The 22,681-nt window shown below is 37.8% G+C and overlaps 2 protein-coding genes across 3 annotated transcripts in view; both read right to left on the bottom strand.

Moving 5' to 3' along the window:
- LOC120517209 (alpha-1,6-mannosylglycoprotein 6-beta-N-acetylglucosaminyltransferase B) overlaps window positions 1-1,120 on the bottom strand; it is a 102,455-nt gene extending 101,335 nt beyond the window's left edge. Inside the window, exon 1 of the mRNA XM_039739376.1 lies at window positions 925-1,120. Within this exon, the coding sequence (XP_039595310.1) occupies window positions 925-1,120 (196 nt within the window). The remainder of the gene's footprint in view (window positions 1-924) is intronic.
- Window positions 1,121-3,166: 2,046 nt separating this feature from the next.
- Window positions 3,167-22,681, bottom strand: part of tnrc6c1 (trinucleotide repeat containing adaptor 6C1) — a 91,042-nt gene continuing 71,527 nt past the window's right edge. The window contains exons 14-22 of one of the 2 annotated variants that reach the window (XM_039740808.1): window positions 14,855-14,938; window positions 14,528-14,753; window positions 14,206-14,385; window positions 10,582-10,770; window positions 10,262-10,411; window positions 9,401-9,616; window positions 9,149-9,219; window positions 8,640-8,779; window positions 3,167-7,202 (exon numbers count right to left, since the gene is read on the bottom strand). In XM_039740808.1, the coding sequence (XP_039596742.1) occupies window positions 6,857-7,202; window positions 8,640-8,779; window positions 9,149-9,219; window positions 9,401-9,616; window positions 10,262-10,411; window positions 10,582-10,770; window positions 14,206-14,385; window positions 14,528-14,753; window positions 14,855-14,938 (1,602 nt within the window). In that variant the 3' untranslated portion in view covers window positions 3,167-6,856. The remainder of the gene's footprint in view (window positions 7,203-8,639; window positions 8,780-9,148; window positions 9,220-9,400; window positions 9,617-10,261; window positions 10,412-10,581; window positions 10,771-14,205; window positions 14,386-14,527; window positions 14,754-14,854; window positions 14,939-22,681) is intronic. The other variant, XM_039740809.1, reaches the window with a different exon arrangement.

Genomic DNA, 22,681 nt, shown 5'->3' with positions numbered 1-22,681 from the left:
GTTCTAGACATATACTGTAACTGATAACAGTCTATGGTCTTTTTGTTCTTTGGTCCAGAGGATATGACAAGCTTTTCTTCCAAATACTCATTTGTCTGATCATAAGACAAGTTTCCATTGTGTGATGGTCCAACCCAGATGCCTCCGAGCCCAGAGAAGCTGATGGCATTTCTGGTGACTTACTGTACTTATGGGTTTATTTTTGCACAGTACAGCTGTACATGGTGGCACTTGGGGCTGCAGCTACGCATCGTGCTACTTGATAAAGGTTTGCCAAAATACTCCTGAACACATATCACTTACTAATGAATGACGGTTTTTATTGCAGTGCCATCTGAGGGATCTGCAATCTCAGTCAGTTAGCTTAGTTACCTTATACTGTTGTGATGGATTATAAGTCAAAGTGAATTTTGAAATCACTGCTTTGAACTTGTAATTGCATTTTCAACACCGTCCCAACTTCCCCCTGCCCCAGAGGTGGGGTTTTATAATCATAGCACTACAGAAGCACAGCATGCATTTTATTTTTTACTTGTCATCAAATGTCCCTTTTTTAAGCTAAAAGAAACACTAACCTGAAATGATGCCCTCAAAATAAGTCTCCGATAATAAAAACTAAAAAGGAAATGGTAAAAACTTCATACAACTAAAATGAAATCACCTATGAAAATATAAAATGGATTTTAAAATAACAAACAAAAAAAAAATAATCTGTCATGACTAGTATTTCCAGCAAGACTAATCGAGAATCTTGAACTTGTTTTTAGGTCGGAAACTCAGGGGGGAGTCTCTTGTCATATTCTGTGTCACAAACTGGACTCAGAGGCCCCCAGTAAGCATCAGCTTCCAGCGGAACTGGCCAGAATCGCGGCATAGCGAGCTAAACAGCCAGAGACCTGTCCACAGTGGACAGCCATACATTACCTTCCTGAGCCAGCTCAAGGACGACACTGGCTTGTACAAATGTGAACTCCTCTACGCTGAGGCTGTCAGAGATCAGGCAGAAGCAAGAGAGGTCTTCTTCATTGTGAGCGGTAAGTGGAGGTAAATGAAGAAGAGCTGGGGGAAGAGCTTTAAGGTGGGATTCGTTAAGATACAGGTCCACAAAGGTGGCAAACATTTGATCCTCCAGCACCAAATGGGCTCTTAAGATGACGACTTTGGGGTGCTGTTTTTGGGCTGAGCCTTAAGTGCTATGAAAAAATAATTCTATGAGTGCAGCTGACTGAGGGGACTGATTTGGGGGCTTGTTGGATGTTGGCCGCAGCAGTTACACATCACTCACCCTAAGGCTTCTCGTTCTTTACCTCTCTGTGCACAGGACAGTCACGGTGGGAAGCATGTGCATCATATTCTACTCTGCTGTTCACCATTTGTGGAGCTGTGGTCTTTCTTGTCATCTTGGCTGGCGTTCTTCTATTCTCCTGGCATGTAAGTAATAAGGGAATCTCAGTGACGAACACAGTCTGAGTGCTTGTTTCAAAAATAGCACTCAGTGTTTTAAAGCCCTTGAACCCTAAAACAACTTGACTTCCTGACGTGTAGGTGTGTCACTGAGTACATTGTCACAACCCTTCAACAACATGTCTTCTTATTGCAGATCCAACACTGCCATAGGCCCCCAACGTCGGAAACCATGCCAATTTATGAAGAAATGTCTACAGTGGCAACTCACAAAACAAACCACCAGGAGCTACCCCTAGAGAATGACCACTATGCTGAGGGTGCTGAGAAAGCAAAAGTGTATGCAAATATTATGACTTAAAAAGGGGTGAACAACAGGCTAGCAGACTGCATATTTTTACCATGTGGACTGGTCTACTACCAGCTTGATGCTGCATGTCACCACTTTTGCAGAGAACAGCAGCACGTTATATGCTGAAATGCCCTTTCAAAAACATAATCATGATGTGGCTTTTCTTACTGACTGGTACTTACCTCCTTCTTGATGACAATAGGCAGGCAAAATCCAACAAGCGCTCCCTGGGCATTAGAAGCAGTCAAGCACAGCATGTTAGGGGACTGATTCTCTGTGACCTGAGATGCCTTGTCCAGAATAAGAAAGTCAATAAATTAAAACAAAGAGAAACAGACAAATAACACAAGTTTCATGTCTTTACAAAACATGTATTCTGTGTCTCTAACTTCTTTCATATCTAATTTTTCTTGGCCACACCATGAATTACCATGAATTTTCACATCAGTGCTGAGTCTGATCCGACACACAATATACAGGTTTACTGAACATGGTTGGGCGGGGTGATTTAAAAAAAAAACAAAAAAAAAAAAACACATTTGGTCAGATATATGAAAACAGTGCCACAGTCTTGTAAACAGGAGGTAGCACTAGCACAAGGTGCACCTGCCAATCCAAATGGTAGCTAACATTAGCAGGTTGGCTTACGGAGACCAGTTTCCTGTACTTAAAAAAAGTATTTCAGTACTAATAATAAGAAGCCTCTGGTGATGAAGAGATGATATCTCCGTTTCAACTCTTGATTGAATTTGAAAAGCCAGGCTAGCAAGCTCTGTTCCTTTCCAGCTACCACTTCAACAACCTGCACCCCTTACAATCCTCAAATCTTTTACAATCTTAACCAGCCTCCTCTGTGTCAAATCCAGTTAACTCTCCAATCTGTCAAAACACAGTTTACTCTGTAATAACCACTTGAACACTCTCTCGTTAAAATGTCTTGTTCCTTCTCTTTTGATCTCAGTTTACTATGTTAGTTTATTTTGCCTCAGTGTGCCTTCAAATCTAGTCACCTCTGCACATACTAAAGCAGTGCCTGGCAGTTTAACACCAATAAAGATTGGGCCTTTCTCAGTTTAACATTAGTAAATTTTAATTGTCTCAGTAGACTGACCCTCTCACTAAATGTCTCTCAATCGAGTTTGCATTGTACTGGCCTTTCTTGCTGGATTTCTCTCAATACCAATTCACATTGGGCTGGATTTCCACTCACACTCCCAATTTATACCATTTCCTTTGACACTGGAAAAGATCACCATGACATGTGGATGCAACCTTATCCCCAAATCTTCTGGCAGCTCATCAGCCTGCAGCAGGGAAAAATTAATCTTTTTCATTTACCGTAATAGTGCCTAGGGTCACCAGAGGTCTTTGCCTCTCACTTGTACAGCAACAAACCAACCAACAAAAAAATTCCCTACAGCAAACTGCAGTTTATTAGAAGTTTTAAAAGAAGCTTGGCAGCTCATGAGAACCGATTTTCGGTGCATTTCTTTAACAATCACATCATAGAAGGGACAAGAAAACATTAAAATTTCTCAACATGTTTTCTTTCTCAAATTTCATAGTACAGACAATTGAAAATTTTGAAAGAAAAGGCAGAAGAGAAGAGGAGCCTCTCTTTTTTTGTAGACTAGAAGCAGGACAGCACAGCAACATGGAGGAAGAGGAACAGGAAGAAAGAAAAAAAAGAAAAAACAAAAAGAAGAGAGCCATCAGAAGCAAAGCCGCCGGCACATGGACAATGCATAGTTCAGCTGAGCTTGTGATGCGTGGACAAACGGCTTTGATTTTTCATTCATCCACAATGCAAGCTTTGCATCCCCCTCCCCAAAACACATGAAGAAACAAACAAGAAAGAAAGAAAGAGAGAAAGAAACAGTAAATGCACAATATTCCTGATCTATGCAGGCAGGGACCTCTTTAAGAAAATACAACAGCTGAGAACATACAACAAGGGTATGTTAGTTTCCTGTCTTTTAAAACAATGGAAAAAAGCATTGATCATTTAGTTTAAAATGTAAAGCATTTTAATATATATAGATTTATATATATATTTATAAAGCACTCCTCATTTGTGTAAGTTCATATCAAGTCCATTTTTTGGTAAATATGTAACTGCTACGGATTTAGAAACAAAGGTATATTCTTCCTTTAAAATCCATAACCTTCAGTGCTTGCAGTTGGGTTTTATTATTTTTCTTCTTTTTCATAAAAATGTCTATTAAAATGGTGTGAATTAGACACTCAGGAACACTGGCCTTCCTGAGATATAATCCACCGCTTGTGTGCAAGATAGAGAGCAAGATAAATCGCTTTTTTTTTTTTTTTTTTTTTTTTTGAAATAAAGAAAAATGACGTAACATTAAAAACGTACAGGCTTGAGTCCAGAAATAATAATTAAAAAAAAAAACACACACAACACTGTTCAATCCCAGAGTTCTTATAGTAGCATTATCTTCATTCTTAAAACAAGGTCATTTCATTTTTAATGGAAGAGTCTTTGTCCTTTTTGTTTAACTTGAAATTCAAAAATTAAAAAAAGTCTGTAAACTATTGGTGGCCCTCCAAAAAAAAAGCCACAACAAAAAAAGGAAAAGAAAAAAAAAAAAAATAAAAACAAAAAAACACACAAAACCTTAAGATAGCAGACACATTAGGCACCTTCTGCAGTGACTTGTATTTTCAACCTTCGTTTCCTGTCAGGAAGTTGTGGCCAAAATTCTTTAGCTTTTTTTTTTTTTGTTTTTTTAGTGAAACAGAAAATAAAATGGTGCAATACTCTTAATAATCCACGTTTGGATCTTTCCACAATAAAAGCCACTATAAGGTAGATAAAATGTTACTGGTTCATTAACACACCATCAATGTTCCATCAAAGTCCTTGAGTAAACATTAACACAGGAACCACCAAAGTGCCCCTTGGAGGTGCAGGTGGCTCACATCATCTGAATGATGAGCTGAGTGGACGCCAGACACTCAGCGCAAGTGCTTGAAGCCAAAAATAGCAAAAGTTAAGAGCAATATCATCTAAAGAGCAAGAGAAAAAACACACTAAGAAAAAATAAAAACAAGCTGCGTGCCTACTGCACGCCAACCTCACACAAATGCACGCACACACTCACGCAAACACTGTAGATCTTTGAACAGGCAGCCTTCTCCATTGTTTACACACACATATATACACACACACACACACACACATACACACACACGTTTGTGCAATGTTCATGTACAACTGATTTCATTTTATGCCTTTAAATTTTCCCTCCAATTCTGAACCGGTCTGTCAGAAGCTCAGAAGTGTTTAACCACGACAAATTAACTACAAAAAGTGTTCACATTACATTATTGGCGCTTCTTTCAAATTCAAGTATTTCTATTTTGTTTTGTTTTGATATGTTTGCTTTTAAGGGAAATGACTGGGATCAGAGAGCTAGATGATAAGAACACACGGAACCCAGGCCCTTCTTCCCTTACATGCCTCTCAAGCCTGGTGCAAATCCAGGTAGGAGCAAGTGCACCGGGCAGGCTAGTGTGACTTACAGGGTGGGTCCCAATAAAGTGACACCGATGCTGTTTGAGACTGAGTTGATTAGGTGCCAACTACGAAGTCTGGGCTCCATTACTGCAAAGTTGGCGTTTACTATAAAAAACATCACTGCAGACGCAATACTGGCTTACCAGGGAAAAGTGACAAGATGAGTGAAGAACTCCCACTCATGGAGTCCCAAAAGACAACTCTTTCAAGAGAGGGGGACTGCTAGACAAATTCCAAGCATACAGTGCAACTACATGTGCCCTCATCGCCTCTCCTGCTGGCTTCCTGGCTGCACATTATAGGTCCTCTGTAACACAAAATTAAGGTGACAGATGAACTGAAAAGGAAGCTAGCATACTACTAAGCCTCCCAAGTTGAGCTCTTATAGTCAGCAAATCTGGCTCTTTATTTGATATCCTAATCTACATTCTCATCATCAAAACTGGTTCATCATCCTCCAACTCACCTAAACAGAGCTATGGGCAGTCACTCCTTGCATAGAGTCTGTCACTGCTTTTTTCCTGGAAGTGTTTCAATTGCCAAATCTAACATTAACTAAAGCAGCAATGGATGTTTTCTACTTGTCTAAGGATCTTTCAACAATTGTGATTTTTACGATCCAAATCCACACACCTAATCTGCCCTAGACTGGATTCATCCAATAGGCCTGACTACAATAATACAAGAGCTCAGCGTTAGAAGGGCAAACAAAAAAAAAAAAAAAGAAAAGAAAAAAGTCTTCTGCCCTCAGAGAAGCAAAACATTCCCAAGATAAACATTTGATTTCATGTGCTGTGGAAACCAAACCTCACAGAGGGAACCTTATCAGTATGCTTGACCTTGCACTTCCCCAGTAAAGGAAAACTGGACACAGTGTAGAGATGCAGCATTGCTTCCTGGGAGCTCGCTATGACTTTTAACGTCCAAAGACAGTGATCCAAAGGAATATTTTGCTCATGAAGAGAACAGTAGGGACTAGTCCAACACAGGATAACAACCACCAGTGCCCACCATCTAGCCAGCAGGTGTGAATTGGAGGCCATCAGCACTCACAGGCACACAGCACCTCACTTTTTTGAATGATACTCATTTAGCTTATTATAATTGCCCTAAAATAACACTCCTCTACACCTAAATCACACGGATTTTTCTGCCTGTGTAGAGCAGACGGCATCACTTAACAACATGCTGGCTCAGAAAGTGTGACTGTGCAATTTAACCAATAAATGTCATTATGGTGGAACAGAAATAAGAGGCCCTGGTCTGGACAGCAGTTAAGGCTATTATTAGTGCTGAAGTAGTAGTTGAACTGTTCCTACTGGGTAATGCTGAGAAGGAGGCAGAGCCTATCCACTTGGCTCATACATCCGTTTCAAATGGCAGCTTGTTTCATCAGTTCTCCTGAAAATATGATTCACACATAAAAGTCATACAAAAAAAGGTCACTGTATCCTTCCTTGTTATTTCCTCCCCTTCAACTTCCAATCCATGAGAGGTGAGCAGCCTGCAAGTTAGTCAGGGAGACTCTTCATATCGGTGATTATCACTAATTTTTACTACTTCTACATGGACTCTCCGCTCAGCAGGTCTCCTGGAAGAAGCGTGTTGATTTGAGTGGGACTCCCAATGACTCTGGTGTCTTCCCCACCGGGGGGTCCCCAGAGGCTGGAGTACTGAGGGACTCCTCCCCAGAGCAGTTCACTGCTGGCCTTGCTACTTCCCAGTGCCGCGCTGTTCCAGTGAGCTATACCATGTGAAGCCCCTGCTGTCCCCAGTCGTGCCTGATTGGTGGTCACATTGGCCTGCCAGTTTGTAGTGGGGGTCAGGGATTGACCTTGTGCAAAGAAGCGGTTCACGTCTTCCTCTCCAGCAAATTCAGCAAGAATGGTAGTGTTACCCAGCACACACCTGGTCAAAGTGCAAAAATAAGGAATTACCAGAGAAACCGAAATGTTAATTAGATTGACAAACATATACACCTATCAGCCACAACTTTAAAACCACCTGGCTAATGTTGTGTAGATTCCTCTAATGCTGCCAAAACAGCTCCGTCCCATCTAGGTATGGGCTCCACAAGACCTCTGAAGGTGTCCTGTGGTATCAGACACCAAGAAGTTAGCAGCAGGTCTTTTAAGTCCTGTTGAGTTGTGAGATTGGGGCTTCCATGGACTGTACTTGTTTTCTAGCATATCCCACTTGGGAGGCCAAGTCAACACCTTGTTACTCAAACCATTCCTGAACAAAATTTTACAGTGTGGCAGTGTGCATTATCCAGCTGAAAAGTGCTACTGACACCAGGGAATACAACTACCATGAAGGGGTGTATATGGTCTGAAACAAGCTTTTTGTGTGTCAAAGTAACATCCTCATGAATGCCAGGACCCAAGGCTGTCCCAACAGAACACTGTCCAGAGCAAACTGCCTCCACCAACTTACCTCCTTGCCATTGTGCATTCGTCTGCCATCCCTTCCACAGGTATATGACATACAAACACCTGGCCATACACATGATTTAAAAGAAAACATTATTCATCAGACCAGGCCATGGTCTGGTTCTGATGCTCACATCCCACTGTGGGCACTTTTGGCAGTGGACAGGTGTCAGCGTGTTCTGAAATCTTTCTTATGGCCAGCATTGTTTTTCAGCAAATTGAGGTACAGTAGCTCTTCTGTGGGATCAGATCAGATGGGCTAGCCTTTGCTCCCCATGTGCATCAATGAGCTTTGGGCATTCATGACCCTGACACTGGTTCACCAGTTGTACTTTCTTGGACTACTTTAGGTAGGTAGTAACTACTACATACTGGGAACACCCCATAAGACCAGCAGTTTTGCAGCCGGCCATCACAATTAGGCCCTTGTCAAAGTCATTCAGAACCTTATACTTGCTCGTTTTTCCTGCTTCCAACATATCGTCTTCAAGAACTATTTACTTGCTTCCAAATATATATCCCAACCCTCTAACCTGTGCCATTACAATGAGATATTCACTTCACCTGTCAGTGGCTTTAATGTTGCGGCTAATCGGTGTATCCTTTACCACATTCACCCTGTACCATCTCCAAATGTAATGTTTATCTTACAGTTATTACCAAACCACTACTAGTAAATTAAACATCCAAACATTCCGTTTTCTAGTTAGTTAAGCTCCCATGAATACACTATATAGTTGGTACAACATTTTTTTCCATCAGAATTAAACTTTTGAGTTGTAATGATCTTATGTTCATCACAAGATTAATCCTAATTTAGATCCTGCCTGTTCAAATATCCTTTACATACAATTACATACTGATCACCTTCACATTATAAACCATTACCCATCAAGCTGCAGTAGATACATACATGTGCAAAGACTTTTGGGCCTTGGCTGCCTCCTCCTTGGAACTATAGCGCACTACCGCATTGCCTTGAGTCAGGTTGAGATGGAATGTAATCAGCGGCCCATGTTGCATACACAAAGTTCTAAGAGTTGAGCCATCAATCTAGATTAATAACATAATGGAACAAGAAATATTAACATCTTTAGAAGAAACACAAACAAAAGAAATCTGGAAACAAACCAAACAGACATCAAGGAGGACTCTTGATGGCATACTAATCTCATCTCAAGATACTGATAATTATTAATCATGAACTCGTGCTCTTGTAATGTAAAGCAATATTAAGAAAAGCTATACACCTTAGTAAATAACATATAAATTAAAAATCATTAGTTCTATGAAAAGAGCCTCAGGCACAAATATTTCCAAAGATGATAAACTCTGTGTCACTCATATCATATTACTAATGGCTTGTCACATAAAAAAAGTTCTTCCATGAAAATCTGACCAAAGAGATGTTAAACATCTTACCTGAGGCGTTAGGTTCCTCAGAACCAACCAGCTGCTTGCTCTTCCTGAACTGTCTGTACTCCATGTGGTTGCTGTAAAAGATAAAGAGTTCAGAAAGTGGGGCCCAGTGCAAGGTATATGTTTCTCAAAGATAATATACTCTGTACAAGAAGAACAGTAAGTTTTTTTTTTTTTAATTAGGTAGAGTGTTCTATAGTGTAAGATAATGATTATATTAGCCCAATATAGATAACTAAAAGAAGAAGTCATTACTAGAGGAGTAGGAGCTGTTCCATCCAGGTGCCAGTCCCAAAGAGTTGCCCCCCCAAGTGGACGTTGGCTTTGCATTGGTAAGTCCAGGTGGAGGCCGTGTTGGAGCAGTAGTGTTACGGGGGCCTTGTGGCACTTTCCATAGCTCATGGGATAAAGAGGCCTGTGAGTGAGAAATGGAACCAGGAGACCAGGTAGACTTCATGTCAGAAAGTTTACCTGTCAGAAAGGAACAGACAAAACAGGAAACAAATGGTAAAGTTAGACAACTGCAAAAAATAAAGGCCACTTAATTGAATTTTCTTTACTTTCCATTCTTCTGAAAAAGACAGCAAAGAAGTCTAACATTGATGAACAGAAGGACTACCATACAGAAAATGTTTATTTAAATTAAAAAAAAAATAAAATGCTGTGATGGAGTAGAGAAAAAGAAAGTCGTCATCATCTCAATATAAATAGACATGTAGCAAACTAGGAAGTAAAGTAAATATAAAGTATAAGGAAGAACCAAAAAAGGATCAATATTTGTCCAAAAATGAAATACGGTGTGCTGTTGGGTAAATGCAAAAAGACAAAATAAAGCTTTCAGGTCTTTTTTCCACACACTGTGCAACTATCAAGAAGATTAAAGGCAAGTTACAAGACTCAGTCCTACTATCACATTTCTGGTCTTTCAGGATGTGTAATAATAAAAACAGTGTTAATACTACTGATTTGGAGATAGTTTGTTAGCAAAAGTTTAAAATATCACCCATGACATGCATAAATGTTAGAAAATATCAGCCATGAATATGCTGAACAAGTCTACCAGGCTAAGAAACTGGAATCAAAAGTATGAGGGCCCTACACTGGATGCTTACTGACCTGCATTCCTGTCCCTTAACAGATAACGATTTACATCCTGGATGTTGGTATTGATGGTAGGACCACTGGGAACACTTCCTGGGGTTACATTAGGGTCAGTTTCAGGGTCAATATTTTGCAGTCCTTTCCAAGGAACTCCAGGACAAAACTCTATAGGAAACAGAGTAACATGCTGTCATACCAAGAGGTTGAATCAAACGATCAATGATTTAGGAAGAAACATCAACATGTAAATGGACACTGATTTTAGTAGTTTGTTACTGTAGACTCTGCAAGAGGTTTCGCACACATTTAACATAACTTTATGCCACACTACTAACCTGGAGGCCAGTTGACATTTGTGCCATTAGATATTTTCTCATTGGCAGATTTAGCTTGTGTCCAGCTGTCTGGGGCCACTAGTGGACTCGCTGGAGACTCACTGTTTGGAATAAGATTGTAAGGACTGTAGGAGTCATCAATGGGGGGCTTCCCTGAGGCACCCACACTAGGACCAACAGGGATGGCACCTGAAAAGAGGCATGTACAGAAGAAAGAAGTAATATTTATCACAATCAAGACAGATTGTTATAATTTTAATAGATTAATAAGCATTCTAGTTTTAATGGCAAAACATTGAACAAAAAGCATGCATATAATGCATTTTCAGTTTATGATTTCAGACATTTTGTAGATGCAATACGCTTTCTCATTTAGGCAACTTAAAAAAAAAACACCCGTAACTTAATTGTGAACTCAAATTTTCTTCCCACTACAGCACCAAAATGGGCGAAACTTGCATTTTTATCTACTTTATTAAACTGTACCTAATTGTGGAAGATGACTAAGTTACAGAGTGGTTCCCAATAAATATTGAGAATGCTAACTTCATTAAGTTGTGCAATGTTTGCTTTCTCTGTACATGTGTAATTAATTTAATACTGCTTGGGAAAACAAGAAACAGCACTTCAAAAATGTTATCATGACAAATAGTTTAGTTTATAGAGGTTACTCAACTTATTACTGATATAATCAGAGAGGTGACAAACATAACCCAAATCAAACACCCTGTTTTTAAGACTTAAGTTAAAAAAAAACAAAAAACGAAAAGGTCTTTTAACTATAACCTGGCAAATTTTTTTAAAACATCAGAATCTGTCATATGTTATTTTGCTACTACAAAATAAAAATGTTGGATCGTCAGCCGGTCAGATATAAAAATCAAAGTTTTAATTAAACTGTTTCTCCTACGATAAAGTCAAAAATTGATGAGTTGGACAGAAATTAATTCACAAATGGGAGGGGAGTTTATGCACTTTCAAGATGACAGATGTACAGGTGGAGATCCCTTGAGGTATTCAGATACTACTGTATAGTACCTTTAGTATTAACCAAGGAATCAGCATGACAAATAAAAAATGTAGCACTTATTGGCTCATTTCTAAGTTTCAGAGATCAGCAAGCTACGGTCCTTGTCTGCCAGAGTAATATCAAAAGGACAACAATTCTATGAAAACAATACAGACGGGCAACATTCATTTCACAGATCTTTAACTGCAACCATCACATTTATTAACTATGACAAAAGAGGCTGCCACAGGGTGGGGTTAAGACTACTGCTGGAAATAACCCTACTGCTTAAAAAAGATTAGGAGCAAATCTGCCCCAAAGATTACACATAATAGTGAAAATTTAATATGTATGATTCTCAATATAGCATTAAAACTAGGATGTTTAGGCACACCATTCTTTAATAACGTCCTCATTTCACAAAGATATTCCTTGTTTGTGGCTGGTATAATTGCAGTAACAGAGTAAGCAGACATGTAGCGTTCAATCAGAGGCTACCAACTAAGCTGATATCACATATATAAATTTAGTTTCATTCAGGTTATTAGCATTGATGTTTTAACTTGGGCAGTGTGGAGTCACTGAACAAATTCCTGTCATAACTAAAGATATTGTTTTACAGTTGGATAAGTGTATTAAATTAACTTGTTTATACCTACATGTGTTGTTAAATTACATCCACCCAGTTTAAGCTCATAGGGAGCTCTCCAGGTTTTGCATGATGCTTAGTAAGTGAATGATCTGATATGTTTTTATAACAGATTTTCATTACTTAATTTAAATATGCTTATATAAATGAACTATAGACAGAGATCAATTCAATCTATGTTATTATTATTAACAACACAGTTCAACAAGAATTCATGAATGTTTAACAATCTTATCTAAATATGCTTTGTGAACTTGGAAAAGTGAAAGCACCTCAGTTTTATTCCTTAATGAAGGCAGTGTTGATTATAAGGCTGACCGAAATAGATGCAGTGGCACAAGTTTTAAAAACATTTTACTGTTAGTTGTACAGATTATCTTCATCACCACCTATGGTCAGGAGACTGGGGTAATGGCCACAAGAATGAGACTGTGAATATAACATCAGATGAAATGAGGTTCTTGTGTGGGGCATTTTGGGTTCACTTTTATTGACAGGGTTAAGAACCTGGTAATATGAGAGGATCTCAGCGTAGTACAGTTGCTTCCTCAGTTTTAAAGGAGCCAGTTCAAGTGGTTTGAGCATGTAGTTTAAATGCTCCGTTCAGGATGTGTAAAAACTACAGTACTCTGGGAGACAATCTAGTGGCAGACTGAGGGCATGCTGGAGGGATTCTCTTTCTCCCCTGTGACGTTCCCGAAGTATGGCTGGAAGAAGTTTCTGAGGACTGGGATGTCAATCCAGCCCAGGTCAGTGTGTTTCTACTGTGACCTTCACTAGGAAATCTGTAACAAAAACGTTTATGATGATGATAGAATAATAAAATACTGATGTTTTTGTAATACAAGAACATGAAAAAAATAATGGTAGTTAATGTGGATGGTTCATGTGGCACATCATGTACATCCTATTTGGGGAAATTTGGCAGAGATAAAGGGATACAACACTGTTGGCAAGTGCTGTAAAAAATGAATGGATGAAACTATTAATTCAGTACAAGGACTCTCAAGAGAGTGTGAAATTGCCAAATTGGGATCCTTAGCTCCATTGGAGCCAGTTAAAATTCTGTAGTTAGAGACAAATTAACAAAATAGCATTCAGAAAAATACACCCTAAGCACATCACATAATACTTTCTGCTAGAAATTATGACATCACATTTTCTTTACATTTTTACTTTAAAAAAAATCTGACTTTTAATAAGGATTTAACTTTTAGTGTTTCTTCACACTGACAGCAGAATGAACACTCAAAGCAAAAGTGTCTGAGGTGTGAAAACATTTAGCCTCTGTATAAAGAAAACATTAATCGAAAATTGTTGTTACATGCAGAATTAAATTGCTGGTACAAGCATATGTCAATTCTGAACAAAACTAAGACACCTAAAAAAAGGAAAATAATAGATTTTTTAAACAGAAGCAAATGGGCTAGTAATTTTTTAATGTTCAAGTTTATGAGCTCAACTGCATAGTCAAATTTGCTAACAAAAATATGTTAAATAGGAGAAAATCAAGACAAATACATAGTCCCATGTGCTATCATTTTTGTGGAACTTCAGTCTCTGCTTATATAAATCATGCCCATATGTCAACAATATGGCGATGCACATGACAGAGTTCTGTGAGACACACAGGTGAATAACTGACAACATTATGAGAAAAATGCATTACAAAGACCATATGGAAGAAAAGAATGCTCACGCAACAAAAAAAAAGGACATGCATGCAAGTTATAAGGAGAGAGGCAAGACTGCTTAAACTTGTAATTACACTTCACACAAACATGTAAATTGAGAGATTCAGCACACAGGATCGTGCAAGACATACTGGAGCACCCAAAGTTCACCAAGACACTACTCAGAACAAATCGGTCACTGACACACCCAGATATGTGCAACTTGCAAGCAAAAAAAAAAATTAGAGATACACATAAAGATTGCAGAAAATGCTAGGTTGTTAGACACTCACAAATTGGCAGCATACCATGCTTGCTGAGGTTCTGTTCCAGTGCAGATGATGTGCCTTGGAGGTTGTCAACAGAGTTGGGATGTGTCCACTGTGGGAGGCGGGACTGGGATTGAGAGTCCTTCATAGATAATCCACCTCCCATATCCAAATTATTTACATTCATGGTAGGATTCAGTCCAGCTGCAGGGGAATTTTTAAAGTGTAATTACATCTTATTTTCTGTTAGATTTAATTGTATTAAGAGAGTGGGGAAGAAAAATAAAACTTCAAATTACAGAAATTACATAACAAATCCACTAAAATAATTAGTTTAGATACTTACAGATAGGGTAAGGGGGATAAGAGTTGGTGGATGTTTGATGCTCTTTGGTCTGCAGGTCTGAAAGACCCGCAGCTTGAGGATGGACTTGAAAGCTTTCCAGTGTGGATTTGCCTGCACTACTATGCAGACTGGGATGTGAAGGCTGCTGCTTCAGGAGGAGGGCCTGGGCTAGCTGGCGCTGATGCTGTTGGATTTGCTGCTGCATGTTATTGATTGTACGTGCAACCTGTATGTTGCAAAGGAGGCAAGACAAAATATAAGACCCAGAAATTTGTACATATTACTGTTAATTATTATGAGAAACAGGATAGGAGGAGGAATACACACTTGCTGCTCTTGCTGTCTCATGGGACCAGAAACATTTCGCTGAGCTTGTAACATCTGTTGCTGGATTTGTAAACGCTGGTATGTCTGTAGAAAAGAAAAAGTTTATAACACCAACAGACCATTTTTAGGGAGGTTCAAATATATTCAACCAAAAATATGCGAATGGACTTCACTAATGATTTTTACTGTTGAAATACTCTGATAATATTATAACTGGAACAGTGGAAGGTACGGTACCTTGACAAGGGCAACACAGCTAGCTAGTGGTAAAGATTGAACACATACCCTTATTAAATCACAATAAAAAGTATCTGCTACTAATCCATCATTTCTGAGCCAAATGGACACTACGCTACCTTTAATAAGAATCAAAAATGAATCTGGCAAATTGTTTATTGAAGTACTTCTTACACAAGACAAATGGATTGGGCACCCTTAACTGCAGCTGCTGGAATAAGTAACCTGCCCGTCTATTTTGACCAATTTCCTCAATATAAATCAGATGGAGCTAGGAATCAGAAAAAAAAAAAAGGGTAGGGCTCTAATATGGTTGATTTTCCACTTAAACCCATTCTTGACATTTTGTGATAAGTACCATGTAAACTCTCATTTGAGAGCATCAAAAAGTACAGTACCGAAATGTAATGATGAATAATCGTGTCTTCAAAGCTTGCAAAATTAGGACTTATTTCTCAGCTTGGTCAATGCTTGTGTAGAGTTTGCACATGCCTATTTGAGTTACATATGTAACTCAAATATGTGCCCTTTTGGCTCTACTGCTTACTAAAAGCTGAATTAGTACTTAAAGTGTAGATGTGTGCATAAAAATGTTTTGGTACAGACTGAAATTCTGTCCGTATTAACTGACTCTGTATATACGCATTAAAAACAACATACAAACTAAAAAATGCTTGAATTAGAGGAAAAACATATAGAATGATATTATTAAAAGTTTTATTTTTAATGTAAAGAAGTGTTTTCATTTGTGGATATAAGCAGTTCTCTGGATTTAAGGTAGCTCAGATGAGTCGTTTTGAAAATATAGGCTTCCTGCTACACGTTTTTTAATTCTGGGGTACTGCATGTTTTAAATTATGAAATATCTACTGTAGCTTGAGACGTTATCTTTTAGGATGTACATATATTTTGTGTAATCTATTCCTACAATACTGTGACTGCCAAACAATCTTAAGATATAACTAATCCACCTCCATGCTGTTTTACTTCCCGAGCACCACTGGAGGATATGGCTGAAAGGTTCAACTTTTGTTTCACCAGTCAACAACATTTTTCTCCAAAACATTTCTGGCTTGCCCAAGTGATATTATGTACAGGTCAGATGTTGGCTTTTGTAATACAGAAGTATTAATGAATTTTGCTTGCAGGTTAAATGTAGGATCATGTGAGCAACTGATGAACTGAGTGAACTTATTCTAGTGAGAGCTAAATTCTTCTACAGGTCATTTGCAGTGATACAGTGATTATGATTTGCATACAAGACTAGTTGATAATTATATAAACAAATGGAGGAACTCTTAAAGTTGCTTTAGGATAGTGAATCACTTAAGCATCTTTTTACAGGCTTCTTTTGCTTTGAATGTGTCATCCATGTTTATTTTATTTATGGTGTATAAGCCCATCCACAGATAAATCAACCCTAATATTTTTACCCAAAATACCATGAAAAAGGCCTTCACCTGCAGACAAGTTGAATGTGAAAAATAAAATGAAATCAGTTCTGGAAAACATAAGCTTATCAATATAATAAATAGTGGGGCTAATGTGTTAAAAGTAAAGTGCACTGCATAGTGAAATAACTTTTTCAAGTAATGAGTAACGTAACACCTGCAATTACTTAAAACAGATATACATTCCTGCCTCCTGCTGTATGTGTAACACTGTGCACATGCATGCTAAAGCTGTCTGGTGACAGCTAGTGAGGAAGAGGTTAAGCATGTGCGTAGTGTGCAATCAAGTAAAAAGAATGGATGTTACTGCTGCTTAATTTTGATAGCCAAAGATAAGAAAGTTTTTCTTTCAGATCCATAATATGACAGTTAAAGAGTTGCTAGTAGTGCCATAAATACATGGTGTAAAAGCCAATCTTGGAAAGTTAATGTTAAATTCACATAATTGTCTGCTTAATTTCAATAGAATATCAGTTTTACATAGTTACTTAGATTATGGTAAAGCCTTTTACTTCCTGTAAGTTAACATTAAACTGAACTTTCTTAGCTATACCTGTATTATAACAGAGTGTTAATTAAGACAGTTAGGAAACAGTGAAACTTTTAGAAACATGGAGTGTTAGGTTGGTCTGCAAACAGACTATTGGCATAGAGTTTTTGAACCGTTTTGATATGAACATTTGAAACTATGACTGTATGACCAGAGAGAAATGAAACAAGCAAGCCTTAAACAGAACTTTCTTTAAACAAAAATTTTTCTTTTCCTTGTAATATCAATTTTTTTTCTATTTTTGTGTTTACCGTTTTGCTTTGAATTTTACTAAAAGTTTTAAAAAGAAGATATTTGGATTGTGGAATTATTTGAAAACACATCATACTATTGCCTGAACTGTCCTATGAAGCAAGCTAAAAGCTGCACAACTTTGGTAATTTTGGACAAACGCGGCTACATCTGGCAATTAGTAAAAATACAACTCTGCTTAAAATAAAGCTAGCAAGTACATTTCACAAACTGCATAGTCAGATTACTTTTTAAAGTAATGAGTAACCTAACATGATACTTATTTCACTGTATTAAAACTAACATTATTTAGCAAGTCTATGTACTGAAACATTATTTTACTTCAGTGCACATAAGAAATAATGTTGATGACTGACACTCTGTCCTCTATTCAGAAAGCATTTGATAAGGTGCCACATGAGAGGTTGGGCATCAAGTTAAAAGAAGTGGGAGTTCAGGATGATGTTTTTAGATGGGTGCAGAATTGGCTCAAACACAGGAAGCAGAGGGTGATGGTGCAAGGAACCTCATCAGAACTGGCCGATGTTAAGAGTGGTGTTCCACAGGGGTCAGTGCTAGGGCCGCTGCTATTTTTAATATATATAAATGATTTAGATAGGAATATAAGTAACAAGCTGGTTAAGTTTGCAGATGATACCAAGATAGGTGGATTAGCAGATAATTTAGAATCCGTTATATCATTACAGAAGGACTTGGATAGCATACAGGCTTGGGCAGATTTGTGGCAGAAGAAATTTAATGTCAGTAAATGTAAAGTATTACACATAGGAAGTAAAAATATTAGGTTTGAATACACAATGGGCGGTCGGAAAATCGAGAGTACACCTTATGAGAAGGATTTAGGAGTCATAGTGGACTCCAAGCTATCAACTTCCCAACAGTGTTCAGAAGCCATTAAGAAGGCTAACAGAATGTTAGGTTATATAGGACGATCTGTGGAGTACAAGTCCAAGGAGATTATGCTCAACCTTTATAATGCACCGGTGAGGCCTCATCTTGAGTACTGTGTGCAGTTTTGGTCTCCAGGCTACAAAAAGGACATAGCAGCACTAGAAAAGGTCCAGAGAAGAGCAAGTAGGCTGATTCCAGGTCTACAGGGGTAGAATTATGAGGAAAGATTAAAAGAGCTGAGCCTTTACAGTTTAAGCAAAAGAAGATTAAGAGGTGACATGATTGAAGTGTTTAAAATTATGAAGGGAATTAGTACAGTGGATTGAGACTTGTATTTTAAAATGAGCTCATCAAGAACACAGGGACACAGTTGGAAACTTGTTAAGGGTAACTTTCGCACAAACATTAGGAAGTTTTTCTTTACACAAAGAACGATAGACACTTGGAATAAGCTACCAAGTAGTGTGGTAGACAGTAAGACGTTAGAGACTTTCAAAACTCGACTTGATGTTTTCTTGGAGGAAACAAGTGGATAGGACTGGCGAGCTTTGTTGGGCTGAATGGCCTGTTCTCGTCTAGATTGTTCTAATGTTCTAAGAAATATTGTTGATTTAATTTTCATCCCAATGCTTCAACCAAGTGTTGTTGAACAGCTAAATAAGTATAAGTGTGTTATTTATGGTATTGTTGGACTGACTGTGCTATGCTTCCTCTTCAGGTGTTCATGTATTCAGCTAGTGATGTTGTGGAACACCATCAGGTTTTACACAACGAACAACCACTTTCTAATATTTTTAGGTGAAATAGTCCCTCATAATGAAGAATTTTACAAGATATTTGAGGGAAATGTGGTGGAGTTGCTTCCATGAAAACCCTACTCAAAACAGTTCAAAGAATCATGGCCTAGAAGCACACTACAGTGGAACCCCAGGTCACGAACGTCTTGGAACACATACAAATCGGGTTACGACCAAAACGTTTGCCAAACTTTTGCATCTGTTCACGACCACACATTCGGGTGACAAACAAGCCAGTTTCCCTTCCGGTTCGTACGCGCCGATGATTTCCGCACATGTTCAGTCTCTCCGTGTGCATTCACTGTGAACTCTTTGTGTTCTATTTCATTTCCCTTCCATTTCGTACGCACCGGTGATTTATGCACGTGTTCAGTCTCTCCCTGTATAGTACATTGTTCTCAGTTAGATGCGCATCGTGAAGAGGGACTTTACCTCAAAACTGTAATCTCCTCTCCACCCAGCTTCCTGCTCACTTCCTTCATGCCAGAACTCGACTCATGCAAGGTTAGTTTTCTTGGTTGTTTATGGTTAGTTTTTGTATAAATTAAGGAATTTTCAAATGTTTATTTTTTCCCCTGTGCTTAAATCTCATTAAAAAAAGTGTTTACAGCGAGCGGTTCGTAAGGCTGTAGCTCTTACAATGTTAGTTTTCTCTGTTCAAGGTTTTCTCAGTGTTAATCAATGTTTTTACATTTCGTTTACTATTACACTGTAAACATATTTATTTAAAAAAATATATTTACATACAGTTCGTACGGTCTGGAAAGGATTAATTGTATTTACATACAATCCTATGGGGGAAATTAATTTGGGTCACGTTTTGCAACGAATTACGGTTCCACTGTATGTGGGGAAGGGGCAGGGACAACTAGTGGATTAAGATATGAAAATACAATTTGACTATAAATTTATCCAGTCAATGAATCATGGTATTTCTACTGTTACGTACAACTCGATGTACAGTATATTTTGACAATAATTTGAAACAAAGATGCAATATTTAAATTAATGTATTGTAACTTTCTTAAATTTGATTCATTACTCTAAAATTTTAAAAAAAGTGCTGAAAGTATGAAAATGCCTTGCAACAGCCTGTATCCTTTAACTTTATTATTACATTATTAATTAATAATTATTAATTAAGCTCTGTGTACTACAATACATGTCTCTAGACATGTATCTAAATAACCAAAAATATCAGTCTGTCACCAACACTTTGTCAGAAGCATGAGACTGATGGGAGACAAAACTAGAGGGGTACAAATTAATTCAATTCTGTGTTCCTAAAAAAAAACAAAAAACAAAAAAAAACAAAAAGAGGTCAGCATTACTAAAAATCTTTCCCAGTCCAACAAAAAATAGAAAAGCAGTATGTCAGTCTTTGAGATTTATAAGTAGTTTCTGACGAGCACTCCATTTATTGATGAACTAAAATATAAAGTGACAGCTCTGTGTCTGAGGTGAAAAAAAATTACATTTCAGTATACTTTGCGAAAAAAAAATGATATTGACGTATAAATAAATAATAAATCCTATTCAAAACCCGAATACTGCTTGTTTGCAATACTGCCATAGAGTTTAAAATGCTGTTTGAAACAGCAACAATTATTCAGATTGGACCAGCCCATAGCCTCCAATCTAGGAAGTACAGAAAGGTATTAAAACCCAAAAAAGTGATACTATGCTTAAAAGACATGCACAAAATAATTGTCCGCTGTGTGGTTTAAAAAAAATGAATTCAGACAAATAATTAAAATTAATGCTAATTTTCAATGATTGCATATAGATATCTGCATACACAATATGTGAAAAATGCTCATACAAGTTAACATAAGGCTGGGTTTATACTTCATGCGACGCGACACATGCTGCAGCGGACGCTCCTGCTACGCAAGCGTTGTAGTGTTTATACTTGCGTGCATACTTTACGTAAATCTGTATGAATCCACCAGGTGGCAGTGCGAGATATTATCACAGTGAGAACATGTTCGGCTTCTCTGTGTTATGAATTGCCTAGAACACCCATTAAATTCCGATGACACCTTACCGCAATATCTCAGAAAATTATGCTTATTGATTAAATCCATCAATCCAGGGATGTGTTCATTTCAGCAAACATTGGGAACTTAATGTCCTTAATTTTTTTTCTCAGTGGCTCAAATACAGCGCTGTACATAATGTTGCCGTTTTGAAGTTGCAAAAAAAAAAAAAGACGGCACAAAACATGGTATGCAAGACTTTTAGAATGTATCGTGTCATTACGATTGGGAATATGCAATGCTTGAACATAAAAGCACCACGAATGCATCTGTATGTCGCCTATTTGCTTCACCACATCAAACCATTCATCAAACATCAAAGCGCAGACACCGATCTCGTAGGATCCGCAAAGAGGCTTTCTGTCACATGTTGATAGTAAACAAAGACTCTGATGTCACATTCCAACTTTTAGCACACTGTGCCCAACCGACTTTTTGCTGGTACTGCAACTCGCGGCATGCATCACGTTCATTTCTAAAGACCTGCTCAGAGGATGCATCAAATGAACGCTGAGAACACGTGGTAGCCATGATCCGGGCGTGTACACGTTCTGAGCGTGAAGTACAAACGAGCCCTAAAACGTACCTCAAATAAAGGACAATGGTGTAAAATAGTAAAAGACTGCTCACATTATGGCACCCTCCAACACCAGGTCTGTATGTTTCAAATTAGTTATCTCCAAATGACAAAATGCAGTAAACAATTATTAACCTGGTACTATCTAACCTGATAACACTGCAAACAAACCCAGCTGTGTAGACATAACTTTTGTCTGTAATAAGCAAACTAAGAGCAGTATAATGTCTGCATGGAGTATTCTTTTAGGTTTTCACATTTTCCTTCCATGTTGTCAAATGATACATGAGTCAGGCTAAATAGCAACTTTAAACTGAGCCAGTGTGATTGAGTGTAAATAACTGTATGGACTGTGTATGCTCAAGAAGAGACCGGGATTACAAGAAGGTTTAGATACCAGCTTTAATGTAATACTGTAGGTATGGGAACAGGTACTCTGATACCCTGACTGTGTAAGTGGACTTGTGTGAAGAAAACGGATGGATTCAGTAGACAGACGGACATACAGACAGAATATAACTGTAAATCTTATTCTTGCACTTGTCTGAACAATTTTTAGTAATTTTCAAAAAGTCAATTTAAAATACAGTAATCAGGAGATAAGACGGGTAATTTATTTATTTATTTAATATATATATATATATATATATATATATATATATATATATATATATATATATATATATATATAGTATACATATATATATATATAAATAAAGTATTAAAGACAAAGTGTACAAATTAGGAGACTGTCAAAAGATTAAAATCTTAAATCACTATCAGAAAAGGTCACTCAATTAATCACAGGTTCATCCAAAGCATTTCAGCAATGTCCAGTTGTCCTCTATAAATGCCACTTTGGTACAGTTTCTTAGCAGCTCAAATGGCAGACTCGTGTCTTTATTTAAATCCTTGATACACAATATATTTTGTTTTGTGTGAAGGTAATGTGCATGATTTATGAGACCTTGCTGAATGACATCTCTCTGCCTCCTGTACCTTCCAATTATATTTAGAGGCCTGCAGTCTGATG

Source organism: Polypterus senegalus, chromosome 17, assembly GCF_016835505.1.
Source record: "Polypterus senegalus isolate Bchr_013 chromosome 17, ASM1683550v1, whole genome shotgun sequence".
Taxonomy (NCBI): domain Eukaryota; kingdom Metazoa; phylum Chordata; class Cladistia; order Polypteriformes; family Polypteridae; genus Polypterus; species Polypterus senegalus.
This window is presented reverse-complemented; position numbering and strand designations above follow the sequence as displayed.